At 52.7% G+C, this 15,484-nt stretch overlaps 1 protein-coding gene across 1 annotated transcript; it reads left to right on the forward strand.

Annotated features, from left to right (window-relative positions):
* The first annotated feature begins 185 nt into the window (after nt 1-185).
* Nucleotides 186-6,489, forward strand: GZMM (granzyme M). The gene is made up of 5 exons (XM_061423256.1): nt 186-391; nt 3,776-3,935; nt 4,680-4,815; nt 4,976-5,239; nt 5,642-6,489. Exons 1-5 carry the CDS (start codon nt 352-354, stop codon nt 5,813-5,815), a joined length of 774 nt encoding a protein of 257 aa, XP_061279240.1. The 5' UTR covers nt 186-351; the 3' UTR covers nt 5,816-6,489.
* The last annotated feature ends 8,995 nt before the right edge of the window (nt 6,490-15,484 follow it).

Below are 15,484 nucleotides of genomic sequence, written 5' to 3' on the forward strand. Positions count from 1 at the left end.
AAGCTGTGCATTTAAATACAGTTAGGATGCTGCATTTATGGTGTGCGTATTTTGCCACAATGAGACAACAGGGCAAGGAAATGATGGAGCTGAAACCACACAACACCACGGCTGAGCTGGGAGGTGGAACATGACGGGGTATTAGATGCTCAATAGGGATTCCTGTAAATTTTTCAGATGTGATCATGGTGACGGGGTTTTGTCTCCAAAGAGTGCATATCTTTCAGAAACACCTGGGGGTGATGTGGAATCATCCGCAGCTGTGAATGTCACCTCCCTCCCCCACAGGAAGGGTGGGTGTGAACTGTGCTGGGGCTCGGGGCCAGAACCGTGGAGGCCCCCAGATCCAAGATGCTGCTCCTGCTGGTGGTCCTGGAAGCCCTGTGGGCAGGTGAGCGAGGTGGGGACCCTGAGGCTGGAGCTGCGGCACCCAGGGTCCATGGCGAGGGGCAGGGCAGGGGGGTGAAGAAACAGACTGGATACAATTTCCCTGTCCCCAGACAGGACTCACTGAAAAAACGTCAGTGGCCCCCAGAGCACGAGATGGCTGTCCATGAAACAGCCTCGAAAAGAGCTTGTGGGGAAAGCAAAGAGCAAAGGGCGGAGGACGCCCGTCGTCCTGAGGGTTTCTCTTCTGAGCCCGTTCCCCTTCCCCAGATGAAATATTTCTGGAAGGAGGCTCCAGAGCAGGAAGCGGGGCGGCAGGGAGGGAGCTTCACTTTCCTCCAACAATATTTTTTTTATTTAAAGTGGAGTGGGGGGCTTCTCTGTTGGTCCCCTGGTTGGGACTCTAAGCTTCCATTGCAGGGGACATGGGTTTGATCCCTGGTCAGAGAAATAAGATCCTGAAAGCTATCATTCAGGATGGCCAAAATTTTTAAATTAAAAAAAAAAGGAATAAATTAGAAGTTTCGAATTAACAGATACATAAAGGGCTTCCCAGGTGGCTCAGCGGTAAAGAATTTGCCTCCCAATGCAGGAGACACAAGAGATGAGGGTTTGATCCTTGAGTCGGGAAGATCCCCCTGAGAAAAACTGGCAATCCACTCCAGTATTCTTGCCTGAGAAATCCCATGGACAGAGGAGCCGCGGGGGCTATATAGTTCATGGGGTCACAAAGAGTCAGACGTGACTTAGTGACTAAATAACTACAAGTATATATAAAACATACAGCAAGGTTCTACTGTTTGGCACAGGGAACTATACCAAATATCCTGTAATAACCTAAAATTGAAAAAGAACCTGAAAAAGAATATAAATGTGAGTGTTAGTCACTCAGTCATGTCCAGCTCTTCACAACCCCGTAGACTGTAGCCCGCCAGGCTCTTCTGTCCATGAGATTCTCCAGGCAAGAATCCTGGAGTGGATTGCCATGCCCTCCTTCAGGGGATCTTCCAGACCCAGGGATGAATATATATATAATATACATGTATATGTATATAACTGAATAATATATATATATTTTATATATATATATATATATATATATATATATATATTTGCTATACACCTGAAACTAACACATGGTAAATCAACTGTACATCAGTCTTTTAAAAAGTGAAAAAAAGAAAAAGCAACCATTAAAGAAAAAAAAAGGTGTGAAGTGGGTTGCTAACAGTTCGGGGCTTCTTCCTGGGGTGATGGGACTTGCTGTTGGGGAAGATTTTGGTTTCACAGCTTGGGTGACCAAGGGTCTGTCAGTTTCATCTCCATATGGCTGTCATGACTTCTTCTGAGTGAGGCCTGAGGGTGAGGGCAAGGCTTGGCAGATGTGAGGTTCTTTTCCTTTCTTGAATTAAAAAGAAAAATGTGTTTATTTTGGCTGCACCGAATCTTTGGTGGCACGCAAGATCATCAATCTTTGTTGCAGCAAGCAGGATCTTTAGTTTTGACATGTGAATTCTTAGTCACTGAATGTGGGATCTAGTTCCCTCACCAGGGACCAAACCCACGCCCCCTGCACTGGAAGTACAGAGTCCTAGCCTCGGGACCACCAGGGAAGCCCCCCCATTTTTTTCCTTCTGACTTCTTTCCACTTTCACAGAGAAATCAGGAGAGTCCTGCAGACAACTTTCCTTTTCTCCTAATCCCTCGGTGGTAAACATTTTGCCTCCATTGCTTTATCATCCCCCCCAACCTACCCCACCCCTTGGTGTGTATACAAAATACAAATATGTGTTTATCATTATTTTCCTGAACCATTTGAGAATGAGATTTAGATGCACTGCCCCTCACCCCTAAACGCTTTGGCATGTATGTGTGTGTGTGCGTGTGCATATGTGTGCGTGTGCGTATGTGTGTCCGTGTGCTTATGTGTGTGTGTCGGGGGTGGGGGGCGGGTTATGTGTATGTGCTGGGAACAGGCCATCCTGTCACAGGATGGATTCTCAGCATCCTTCCCCTCAGCTCACCTACAGACCTCACTCCAGTTGTCCACACGGTGTCCTCAGTGAGCAGGATCTAGTCGTCCTGCTGTTCTCGGTCCCCTGTGCTCTGGTAGCATCTCCATCTCCCTCAAGTCCTCCGACCGCGGCCCTGGGCTGAGTCCCCAGGCTGGGCTCGGATGATGCATTTTCCGGAGGAACCACGGAGGGGCGCTGTATTCGCCCCTTCATGGTGGATCCCACCAGGCCTCTCCAGGGTGAGGTCGCGCATGTGCGCCTGGTCGTTGTCTTGAGAGGCGGCCGTGGGGCTCTGGTGGAGCTGGATTCGCAGCATGTGGGACAGGTGCAGGCTGTTTGCTCCCCAGCAGCACCCAGGAAGTGCAGAGAAGGAAACCACAGCCCCACGAGCGAGGCAGCCTTCACACGACCGCCCCGCTAGGAGGGACGGAGCTGGAATTTCAGCCCCAGCTGGCTACCTCCCCAGATTGTATACACTTGTTCATAAATGGCACCTGGGAGCATGAGATGCAGACTGGGTGGGATGGTGGGCATCCCACCATGCTGGCCTGGCTGGATTGTTATCCAGCCAGGTTCACTGTGATCAACTGGTGACCCAGCAGGATAGGGGTTCCCACCACCCACCCATCATCCTTTCTCCCTTCCTTCTTTCCTTTCTTCCATTCCATGCATGCATCCATCCATCTGTTATCCATCCATCCTCATCCATCATCCATCCATCAACAGCAGGGAGACCGGAGTGCTGGAGGGGATGGGGGCAAGTGTGAAGGAAGCAGGGTCAGCTGAGGTGTGTCTTGTGGGTCATGAGGAGTTTGGATGTTTAACACATGAAGGAGGGACTTCCCTGGTGGCCCAGGAGTTAGGAGTCATGTTTCCACTGCAGGGGGCATGGGTTTGACCCCTAGCCAGGGAGCTAAGATCCCACATGCCATGCAGCACGGCCAAAATTTTTAAAAACAGATTTTAAAAATTAAAGCATGATGGGGAATCACAGGTAGATTTTTTTAAGCTAATTTACATTAAAATGCTTTTTATCAATCACTTTTAATTCACAATTTTCCAAAAAATTTCTGGCCACATCCCAGGGCATGTGGGATCCAATCCTTGTCCCTGCATTGGAAAACTGGTAAGTCCCCATGATTGGTTTTAAAACAATTTTTATGGCAGCTTTATTGAGATGTCATTCACATACTATGCAATTTACCCAGTTAAAGGGTACAAGTCAGAGAATTTTAGCGCATTTGGAGTTGTGCAACTATCACCATAGTCTAATTCCAGAACATTCCATCCAGGGCCTTGGAGCTGGAGTCAGAGTGTCAAGGCAGGGGTGGGGCACCCAGTCCTAACCTGGCCTTTTCTCTCCCTCTCCCCAGGAGGCAACACCTTTGAGACCCACATCATCGGGGGTCGAGACGCTGTCCCCCACTCACGCCCATACATGGTCTCGCTGCAGAAGTCTGGCTTACACCAATGTGGTGGGGTGCTCCTGCACCAAAATTGGGTGTTGACAGCTGCCCACTGCCTGACCCAGCCGTGAGTGACCCAGCCCCACCCCATCACACCAGATGTCCCCAGACCTATCCTGGTTTCCCCATTCCCACCAGGAGGTGGGTCTGGAGAGATTTAAGTCAACTGTAGTGTTGTGAGGGGGTCCCCTTCCCCTCTGCAGTGATTGCTGAGGCAATAGTACATCACAGCAACCTTATTTGTGTATGTGACATTAGGCTGCGAGGATTCCTGGGGGCAGCTTATTTGCTATAAAAAAGAACCTTCCAAATGGACAGAGGTGGGTCTCTTGTGACACCCAGGAGTGTGTCTCCCACCTGTGGCCACAGGGACAGAGCTGGCCTATGAGGGTGGCAGGGCCAACACAGAGAGGAACCTGGGTGCATGACGCCATTGTGAAACCACCAGGTAAAGCCATCCCAGAGCTGTCCTACCTCTGGACTGGCCAGTAACAAAGACCGCAGATCAAACCCAGAGAAGTAATCAAAGGGGGTCTGTTTATTCAAGTAACTGAAAACATGGAAAAGAGACAGCCTTCAGGCATGGCTGGACAGGAGTCTGGGGTGAGGCGGGAGCAGGGAAGGCTTCCTGGAGGAGGCAGGGAGAAGACCAGACTGGGCAGGGGAAGGACTGCAGAAAGAAGCCGGGTGAGGGGGTGCAGTACTGTGAGTGCCCCTGGGCCAGAGCCTGGGAGGGCTGGGGCTCACACCCAGGCCTGCCGCCCCCCACAAATCCTGCAGCACCCCCACACCCCAACCCTGCCGCCCCCAGGACGCAGCAGCTGAGGCTTGTGCTGGGGCTTCATGTGCTGGGAGAGATCAGCCCTATCTACCACATCAGGAAGGTGGTCCGGCACCCCGAATACAAGCCAGTCCCTCATCTGGAGAATGACCTCGCGCTGCTAAAGGTGCTGCCAGTGGGAGGAATGGTAGTTCCAGGTCCCCTCCCCCTGGCTCCCCTCCCCTACTGTCCCCTTCCCCAGACTCACCTTCCCACTGCCCCTCCCGCTGTGTTCTCCTCCCCCAGCATCCCCTCACCTACTCACCTGCCTCTTCCTGTCCCTACAGCTGGACGGGAAGGTGAAGCCCAGCAGGACCATCCAGCCCCTGGCATTGCCCCGAGGGCGCCAGGTGGTGGCCACAGGCACCCGGTGCAGCCTGGCCGGCTGGGGCCTGACCCACCAGCCTGGGAACCTGGCCAGGGTGCTGCAGGAGCTGGACGTGCATGTGTTGGACACCAGGATGTGCAACAACAGTCGGTTCTGGCACGGCAACATCAGATCCCACATGATCTGCCTGGCAGCTGACTCCAAGAACCAGGCCCCCTGCAAGGTGCGGGTGCTGGGGGTGGGGGCGCCCAGGTGAGCCTGGCTCCCTCCCTTCCCTGGAGGTCCTGAAGCTGGGAAGGAGCAGGCGCCCACTTCTCAAGTGCAGAAACTGAGGCACGGAGAGACTAAGCAGTTTGCCCATGGTTACACAGCGGGTGGCAGAGCTAGGCTTTGAACTCCAGCACCTAGAAACATCAGGGCATAGACGGAGCATGTGCAAAGGCCCTGGGGCGGGAAGGGGTCACAGAGAGAGTTACCAGGCAAGAAAGGAACTGAGAAGGGACTAAAGGAGGTGGGGGAAGGGGATAGATGGGGGTCTCTGCCCTGGAATCAGCCTTCCATCCCCTCCCACTGGATAAGCGGCCCCCTTCATCAGGAGGTGACTGGTGCTCCATTGCCTCCACAGGGGGACTCAGGCGGGCCGGTGGTGTGCAAAAGAGGCCAAGTGGCTGGAATCCTGTCCTTCAGCTCTGAGAATTGCACCGACATCTTCAAACCCCCCGTGGCTGTCGCTGTGGCCCCCTACATGCCCTGGATCAAGAAGGTCCTCCGCCACAATGGCTCACCTCCCTCACCTTGACCCTCCAGAGGTGGCCCTGATTCTGTGTTCCAAGGGGCATCCTGCAGCAGGGCAGCCAGGGGCCTGGATGTATCAGGGGACCAATACACCATAATAATAAAACTGCTTGAGCCTCCTGCGGGCCTTGGGCCTCGGGTTTGCCACCTACAAAATGGGTTGCACTTTTCAGGCTGCATGGGAGGGCCAGCCGCGGCCAAGGCCCATGGGCACTGAGGGCCAAAGGGAGAAATGGAGAAAAGGCCCCCGAATCTCCTTCCTTATCTTTTTGACTTTGGTTCTGTGTTTAGTGGGCTTCTCTGCTGGCTCAGAATTTGCCTGCAATGTAGGAGACCCGGGTTCCATTCCTGGGCTGGGAAGGTCCCCTGGAGGAGGGCATGATAACCCACTCCAGTATTCTTGCTGGGAGAATCCCATGGACAGAAAAGCCTGGTGGGCTACAATCAATGGTGTCACAAGAGTCAGTCATGCCTTAGCAGCTAAACCATCAACCACCACCATCTTTCAGTTCAGTCACTCAGTTGTGTCCAACTCTTTGCAACCCCATGCACTGTAGCACACCAGGCTTCCCTGTCCATCACCAACTCCTGGAGCTTGCTCAAACTCATGTCCATCGAGTCAGTGATACAACCCTACCATCTCATCCTTTGTCATCCCCATCTCCTCCTGCCTTCAGTCTTTCCTAGCTGCTGCTGCTGCTGCTAAGTTACTTCAGTCGTGTCCGACTCTGTGCGACCCCATAGACAGCAGCCCACCAGGCTCCGCCGTCCCTGGGATTCTCCAGGCAAGAATACTGGAGTGGGTTGCCATTTCCTTCTCCAATGCACAAAAGTGAAAAGTGAAAGTGAAGTCGCTCAGTTGTGTCCGACTCTTAGCGACCCCATGGACTCCAGCCTACCAGGCTCCTCCATCCATGGGATTCTCCAGGCAAGAGTACCGGAGTGGGGTGCCATTGCCTTCTCCCTCTTTCCTAGCATCAGGGTCTTTTGCAATGAGTCAGTTCTTTGCATCAGGTGGCCAAAGTGTCAGAGCTTTAGCTCTGGCATCAGTCCTTCCAATGAATATTCAGGACTGATTTCCTTTAGGATTGACTGCTTTGATCTCCTTGCAGTCCAAGGGACTCTCAAGAGTCTTCTCCAACAGCACAGTTCAAAAGCATCAATACTTCAGCACTCAGCTTCCTTTATGGTCCAACTCTCACATCCATACATGACTACTGGAAAAACCACAGCTTTGACTATACAGATGTTTGTCAGCGAAGTAATGTCTCTGCTTTTGAATAGGCTGTCTAGGTTGGTCATAGCTTTTCTTCCAAGAAGCAAGCATCTTTTAATTTCATGACTGCAGTCACCATCTGCAGTGATTTTGGAGCCCAAGAAAATAGTCTGTCACTGTTTCCATTGTTTCCCCATCTATTTGCCAGGAAGTGATGGGACCGGATGCCATGATCTTAGTTTGTCTTTATTGAGATATAATTCACATGCCATGCAATTCACCCTTTTAAACAGTGTGTAATTCAGGGGTTTTCAGTGCATTCCCAGGGTTGTGCATCCAGCACCTCTATCTAGTTCCAGAACTTTCCAGCACCCCAAAAGCAACACCACCTCCTCCCCAGCCCCTGACAACCAGGAACCCACTCTCTGTGTCTGTAGACCAGCCTGTTCTGGACGTTTCCCATCAGTGGAATCACACCCTTCGTGTCCTTCTGTGTCTGCTTCTCTCACTAAGCTCGTGTTCTCAGGGTCCCTCCACGTGGTAGCGAGTGTCAGGGCTTCTCTCTTCTTCAGAGCTGAGGGACGCCCCATGTGTGGAGGGACACGTGTGTGTATGTCTGCTCACCTGTCCATGGACACCTAGCTTGTTTCCACCATGGCTACTGTGGCCACGGGTGCCAAGGCATATGTGGGTGTGTTTTTAGTTCTCCTGAGTGTGCTCTGATGAGGCAGAGAGAAATTGCTGGACCGTGTGGTAACAGACTCTGTGTGGAACAGTGTGAGAAAACTGATATTTTCTGGTAGAATCTTCTGCTTTTATTATGAAAACGCTCAAACAGCCACACTGAAATAACCACACACCAGACACCTAGGTGCCTGCCCCCCCGCAGCCCCCCACCCCTACCGCTACCCAACTCCCGCCACGCAGGTTTCTCCCAGGAGCAGCTGAAGTGCTTGCTTCTTCCTCCACTGTCCGTCTGTCCATCTGTCCATTTGGCTTTGTTGCTGGTGCATCTCATGGAGGTGGCAGCCTCCCCGAGGAGCCCCCAGACTGCCCTGGGGGGCCAAGGCTGGGTCGCAGGACTTACTCAGGCCCATCTCTCCCTCCCTCCCTCCCACACAAGGAAATGCACATATCTCGATCAAGGGTTTGCTGCTCTGACAGCAAGACATGCACATGAGCAACCCAAGCCCTGTGGAATCTGCACCACCGACCCCAGAAGATCCCTCACTTCTTGCAGGCTTGTCTCGCTCAGGAGAGAAAATCATCTCTCCTCCTCCATCGAAACATTTTTCCCAGGAAGCAACGGTCTCTGGCAGCACCTTCCGTGCTCATCCAAGGGTGTTCTGAGCAGGAAAGGCCGCTGGTCAGGCAGCCCAGAAGGTGAGTTTGCCCATCACAAGGCAATAGCTTTTCTCTTCTGGTGACGCGGCAGAATTTCCTGTCTTCTGAGCACTGTGAGTTCCAAGCCTCCTGCAAGGTGGTAAGACGCTTTGGGAAACGCTTATGTCTTTATTTCAGAGCCAGAGAAAAGGAAGGACAGAAAGGAGAAGGAATCTACTCAACTCATTTTTCTTTTTTAAATTGCTAAAGGTTCTTTTATCTGTCTTTTTTTTTGGGGGGGGGGGCGTGCCATGCAGCATGCAGGATTTCAGTTCTCCCATCAGGGATCAAACCCGTGTTCCCTGCATTGGGAGCGTGCAGTCTAGCCACTAGACAACCAGAGAAGTCCCTAGAACAGTTTTATATTTACAGAAAACAATGAAGAGAGTACCAAGTCTCCAAGTGTTCCTTCCCCTTCAGTTGACGAGATTCTTATTATGATGTGCCTGGTGCTCTGTCGTGTCTGACTCTTTATGACCCCATGGACTGTAGCCCACCAGGTTCCTCCATCCATGGAATTTCCCAGGCAAGAATACTGGAGTGGGTTACCATTTTCTCCTCCAGGGGATCTTCCCAATCCAGGTGTTAGGGGAAGCACACTGATTGAAACTGCCCAGCCTGGCCAGGCACCATAGTAACCATTTCCATCTGAGTTGTTTTACAACAGGAGGTCCTGGTAAGGAACATGGAACTAATAAGTCTCCACCAACCAGAAGAGTTTGGGAAAGGTCAAAACGAGACACCACATGTCCGACCACCTCCCAGAATCCTTCTATCTGGCATCCATCTTAGTTGAACAAGGCGTGCACCACCAGGAAGGGCTCTGACTCAGAATGATTGGCTAAAGACAACCCGGAAAATAATCCCATCACCATAAAACCCGAGACTGCAAGCCACATGTCAGAGCTGTTCTGGGTTCCCTTACCCTACTGCTCTCCATTCGGGTGCCTTTCCCAATAAAATCTCTTGCTTTGTCAGCACATGTGTCTCCTCAGACAATTCATTTCCACATGTTAGACAAGAGTCCAGTTTCGGGCCCTGGAAGGGGTCCCCCTTCCTGAAACACAGGGATCAGATCAAACTCATGTCTCCTGCACTGGCAGGCAGATTCTTTACAATCTGAGCCACCAGGGAAGCTGTCACAATCAATGAACTAATCTTGATATGTTATTATCAACCGAAGCCCATATTCACCTCTCCTTGGGTTCCCTGACATCCTCTCAGCCCCAGGACTTTTCAGGGTCCCCTGTGATGTTCAGGCCTCTCTGGGATCCCCCTGGGCTGTGCCTCTTTCAATGACCTGGGAAGCCGGGGGTGGGGGCACAGGTCAGGGGTTTTGGAGAGCATCCTTCCACGGAGCTATTTTTTCTCTGATGTTCTCTCAGGACTGGATAACCCAACCCAAGATTGATGGGTCTGCAGGGGCAAGTGCCTTGTTAACCTTTAACTGTTTATGGAGGTGTCACCTATATACAGAACGCACCCAGGTCACAACAGCTGGTGATTTTCCACAAACCAAACTGCTGAATCCTGTCCTGGCACACGGCTCCTAAAACCCTCCTAATGAGCCTCTTTCAACCACCTGAGTTCACATCCAGGACAGGAGGGACCAGGCTAGAAGCCCTTTGTACCTAAAACTCTGGGACAAAGGGTTCCCTTTTCTCCACACCCTCTCCAGCATTTGTAATTCTTAGATGTTTTAACAATGGTCATTCTGACTGGTGTGAGGTGATATTTCACTGTAGTTTTGATTTACATTTCTCTGATAATTAGTAATGTTGAGCATCTTTTCATGTACCTATTGACCATCTGTCTGTCTTCTTTGGAGAAATGTCTGTTTAGGTCTTCTTGTTTTTTTGATTTTTTTTTTTTTTTTGATACTGAGCTTCATGAGCTGTTTGTATATTTTGGAGATTAATCCCTGTAGGTCACTTCATCTGCAAATATTTTCTCCCATCCTGTGGGCTCTCTTTTTGTTTTGTTGGTAGTTTCCTTTGCTGTGCAAAAGCTTTTAAGTTAAATTAGGTCCCATTTGTTTGCTGTAACAAATTGGTCAGACCCAGGGAGAGGGGTGGCAGGAACCATGACACACAGCTAGTTGGACGGTAAGAAGTTCAGGGGTCACAGAGGACTCGGGACTGGTATGAGAAGGGGACAGGGTTGTGGACTGAGCCCTTAAGCTGTGGGTTCTGCACTGACTCCAGGCAGAGAGGGTCAGAACTGAATTAAAACTGCATGATGGTGTCCTCTGGGCATTGGAGGATCGCTGGATGCTTGACAAATACCCCAGGCAAACAAAACACCACTGTACTCAGTGCCCAGGTCAACACAACAGGATCCCCCAAGCCCCCACCCCAGCAAGGTTCCTACCTCCGGGTTCCCATTCCTGAGGTGGGTCCTATCTGCTGTACCCCCCAAGGTTTCTGGGCTGTGTCTAGTCCTCCCCTCAACACTGAGTGTGGCAGTGCTCCCACCTGGCCAAGTGTGGGGCAGAGGGAGAAGTGGGCCATCCATGCCATTCCATGGGGGTTCCATCACGCACCCCCTCACATCTATTCTCTCCCATAGACCAGGGGGTCTCACTGGGGGTGATTCTGCCCCAGAGACATCTGTGGTCCCCAGGACTTGGAAATCTGGCATTGAGCAGGTGGTGTGGCTCCACACCCTGCAATACCCAGGACATCCCACAGAGGGTGACCCCCCATATCAGCAGTCCAGGGTGGGGGAGCCCCAGTATGGATGGATGGACATCGATTGTCTTCAAAGGTTTGGGACTTTGCAAGATGAATGCCATGCTTGCCCACCTGTAGAGGGAGAGGGCCAAGAGCCTGAGCCCATAGGACGCACCAGCCTTTCCTGTGTGCATTCTCTAGCCTGCAGAAAAGCTGAAGCCCCTGCAGAGAATAGCGACATTCCCACCTCCTGGGCCGACACGAATGGCCCTGTGCGTGGTCCCTGCCTGTTCTGGATGTTTCCCATCAGTGGAATCACACCCTGCATGCCCTTCTGTGTCTGCTTCTCTCACTGAGCATCATGTTCTCAGGGTCCGTCCACGTGGTAGCAAGTGTCAGGGCTTCTCTTTCAGGGCTGAGGGATGCTCCGGGGTGTGGAGGGACCACGTGCTATCTGTCCCATTTATCCATCCATGGACACATGGGCTGTCCCTGTACCCTTGGCTGCTGTGGGTCCGTGGCTGCTCCGTCTGGCCACCATTATCCTGCAGTTGGCCTGAGGCATCAACAACCAAGGATGTAATATCCCTCAGTGATTTCGGACCTCCAAATGTGAACGAGGTTCCCAAAAGGGAAACAAGGCCTGAGACTCAGATCCAGGAGATGCCGCCAGCCCCTTTGGTGACTGCTGAGGAGCTGCAGGAGGGGGCATGTGAGAAATCAAAAGGACAGGATGCTGCCCCCAGGTAGCTGAGATGCATGAAAGGAATGATGTCAATAATCCCAGACTCTTGCATCTTCTCATATGGAGAAGAGCGAGCATTAAATTCCTTGAGGTATCTGATTTTCCTTAATTAACAGTAATCCTTTGAGGTGCTGACTGCCTGCCCCCATTGTGGCAAACTCCTATAATCCTGACTCCTTCCCTGGCCTCCTCCATGCTACCTGAGACGCTACCTCCCTGGCTTGAAGTCCTAACATTTGCACCAAATAAAATAACACAACTCTCTATTTTCAGGTGGTGACTACATTTTGTAGTTGACAGAGGAATTTCAGCACCGCACCCCCACCAGGGCCACGGGAGCTGTGGTTTTAGGGATCTCCATTGTCCTGGGCAGGGACTTGGAGTGACTCCAGCAGGACGGAGATCAGTGGAGGTGGGTAGTGTTTGGAAGCCCAGCACCCTGGTGGGAGGAAGCTTATCTGTCTCCACAGAGGTTCCTTCCCCGTGCAGCTAGGCCCTACCCCACCCCCAGTGATGGGAGCCCAGGGGTTTCAAGGGTTGGGAGAGGGGGTGAGGCAGCTGCAGCAGGAGGCGCTGGGGGACTGAGGCACCACTGCCAGGTGGGCAGAGGGCTAGACCAGGGGCTCTGTTCTCAGCTGGACAGCTGGGGTGGGGGGAGGGACCCTGCAGAGAAAGACTTTCCTGAAACAAGCCCCACAAACAAGCCCCACACCCAGCCCTTGGAGCAGCAGCTGTATCTGTTCCAGAACCTGGGCCCAGATGGCAACAGGGCAGCTCGACACAGTCAGGCCCCAGCTGGCCCTGGAGCTGGGAACAACTGCCATGAAGGAAGGCTGAGGTCAGTCTTTGGGGTACTAGACTGCAGGGAGGATCCCACATGGACCTCAGAGGGGCCTATGGACCCCAGGCCCCTGCTTTGTTCCTAGGGTGAAGCTGGTGCCTGTCCTTACTCCAAAATGGTTCTGCAGGGAAAATGTGAGAGACACAGAGACAGAGAGATGGGGCACAGACAGAAAAAAGAGAGTGAAGAGACAGCAGACAGGGAGGGAGAGACAGAAATAGAGACACAGAGATGGAGAGATAGACAAAGAAAGATAAAGAGACAGAGAGACAGGGAGAGATGGAGAGACAGAGAGACAGGGAGGGAAAGACAGAAGCAGGGGTGGGGGAGGCAAACGTGGCCAAAGTCTTGACTGGGAATCCAGGTAGCTGGGGGTGGGGGGTGCAGGGGTTGCTGTCCCCAGACTCCTCTGCCTTTTGAGGACGTCGCAAAACAAACCTGAGAAACAAAGACCCCTCTCCTTGTTTCAGGATGACATATCAGCAAACAGGCCGAGGAAACCTGGAAACACCAGCACACCTTGAAGCTCGGCCCCCTTGCGGCCCGGGGAGGTCTTTCGTTGACAACAGCCTCCCAGGTGGTCAGGACAGGGCAAGCCATGACTGTGTAAGACAAGAGTCTGAATTACCTGCAATCTTGGCTGGGGAGGCTGGACCCACTCTCACTCTCAGAGGCTTTCATTTTTGCTTTGTCCTGCTTCACCCATGGGACTTGCCCCCTAGGAAAGATCACTAGCCCCGGGCCACCCCATCACAACCCCGGGTTCATGTGGGGTTGTCCTCTGTCACTTTTCCAGGGACGACAGAGGTGAGAGGACGGCGGTGCCTATAAACCTCCCCTTCATGTGTCCCCCTCCTCCCACACACACCGACCTTAAAGCCAGAGCCAGGCTGGCTTGTGGGGCGTGTCCAGGGCCAGGACTCACTCCTGCAGGGAGCCTCCCAGGCTCCCAGCCTGGTGTTCCCCCAAACTGGGCAGCCTATGGCACACTTTAGTCAACCCCAGCGCTAGAGGGATCAACCACCGGACCCCCTGTACCAGCTCCTGGAGCTGCTCAGACAAAGCATGACCAATTAGGCCATTCACACAGCAGAAACCATGCTCTTGGGAGGGTCCTTTCTGCCTCTTCTAGCTCCTGGGGGCTCCAGGCATCCTGGGCTTGTGGCCACATCACCCCAGCCTGTCCCTCCATCTTCACATGACCTTTCCTTTTTTTTTTTTTTTTTAAGATTTATTTATTTACTTTTATTTTTGGCCTTACTGGGTCTTCACTGCTTTACATAGGCTTTCTCTAGTTGCATCGAGTAGGGGCTACTCTCTGGTTGAGGTGGATTCTCTTGCTGCAGAACACAGGCTCTAGGCACATGGGCTTAGTTGCTCTGAGGCATGTGGAATATTCCCAGACCAGGGATTGAACCTGTATCTCCTCATTGGCAGGCGGACTCTTATCCACTGGACCCCCAGGGAAGCCCTTCTTCTTCTGTCTCCTCAAGGACACTGGTCATTGGATGCAGGGCCACTCTAACCCAGAATGACCTTATGTGAAGACCTTTAATTAACAGTTACATCCGCAAAGATGTTTTTCAAATAAGGCCCCATTCTCAGGTCTGGAAGCAACCACTGAACCCACTGTACCATCCTGTCCTCCCTAAATTCCACTCCTAACCTGCCCATACCCAGCCCCCGTACCAGAGACCCAGATCAGTCTAACAGCAGGAGACGTCCCTCCCAGGGCTCCTGAGTGCCCTGAGGATAAAATCCACACCCCAGCAGAGGGAGGGTTGGATTTCAAACCCCACCCTCACAGAAAAATGCACATAAATCCTTAAGCTGGACGGAGAGATGGGTGTGATAAATGATAACTCATCCTGCTTTCTCTCCCCTTATCTGTGAGTTTGAAAGGTTTTGTAGGAAAAAGTAGAAAGCAAACAAACCAAACTGCAAACAAAGCAAACTGGACAGAGGCTGGGGTCCCAAGTTGGGGGGCCCAGGGCCAGAACTCTGGGAGCGGCCAGGGCGACGTGGGAAGGAGCGAGGCAGTTACCTGGGAAGGCATGCCTGGCGGCAGCAGACACTGCCCAGGCAGAACTCAGGGCGGGAGCAGGGCCAGCGAGGCTGGAGCCAAGCCGTGGGGGAGGTGAGGGCTACAAGGCCCGAGAGTCAGTACGGCCAGGCCCCAGGGCGGGGTTTGGCGCTAGCTTCTCTCTATCTGGCTGAAGGTAGCGGAGGCCTGTCTGTGCACACTGCAGAGGTGGGGGGCTGCTCCCCTTGTCCTTCTGTTTGTGGGTCTCTGGGCCCCTCCCAGTGTGCCCTCAGGCCTCCAGAGGCCAGGGAAGAATGGGGATCCAGGGAGGATCTAACCCTCCCATGGCCAGTTAGGGGCACCGGCTGAGTGCCGACCAGAGCATGGCAGCAAGCCCAGGCCAGGCTGCCTGGCCCTGCCTGCACGCACGGCCAGCGAGGAGCACGAGGTGCCCACGAGGGCAGAGAGTGACCAGGGGGCCAGGGGAGTTAGTTACAGAGGGTGACCAGACCGGCTGCTTTGACAGATGGGGTCAGAGTGAGGCAGGAGACGACGGGCCCCAAGCTAGGTATTTACAGCTGGCCTTCTGTTCACACATCCCGGGGTAAGGAGATGAGCTCCAGGAGTCCATGCATCACCAGCCCCCTGATTACATTTCCTGAAGCAGGAGACAAACGGGCTCCAGGACAACATATTCATGACTGACTCCTTTCCATAAAAACCAACTAATGGAGGGCTTCCCTGGTGACTCAGTGGTAAAGAATCTGTCTGCCGGTGCAGGAGACAGGGGTTC

This window comes from Bos javanicus, chromosome 7 (assembly GCF_032452875.1).
Source record: "Bos javanicus breed banteng chromosome 7, ARS-OSU_banteng_1.0, whole genome shotgun sequence".
Classification (NCBI taxonomy): Eukaryota; Metazoa; Chordata; class Mammalia; order Artiodactyla; family Bovidae; genus Bos; species Bos javanicus.

Excerpts from the sequence above, each read along its gene's own strand:
- GZMM (XM_061423256.1), top strand. The coding sequence starts at position 352 with ATGCTGCTCCTGCTGGTGGTCCTGGAAGCCCTGTGGGCAG. Across the intron at positions 392-3,775 it reads CCTGGAAGCCCTGTGGGCAG|GAGGCAACACCTTTGAGACC; the intron begins GTGAGCGAGGTG and ends CCCTCTCCCCAG. Across the intron at positions 3,936-4,679 it reads GCCCACTGCCTGACCCAGCC|GACGCAGCAGCTGAGGCTTG; the intron begins GTGAGTGACCCA and ends TGCCGCCCCCAG.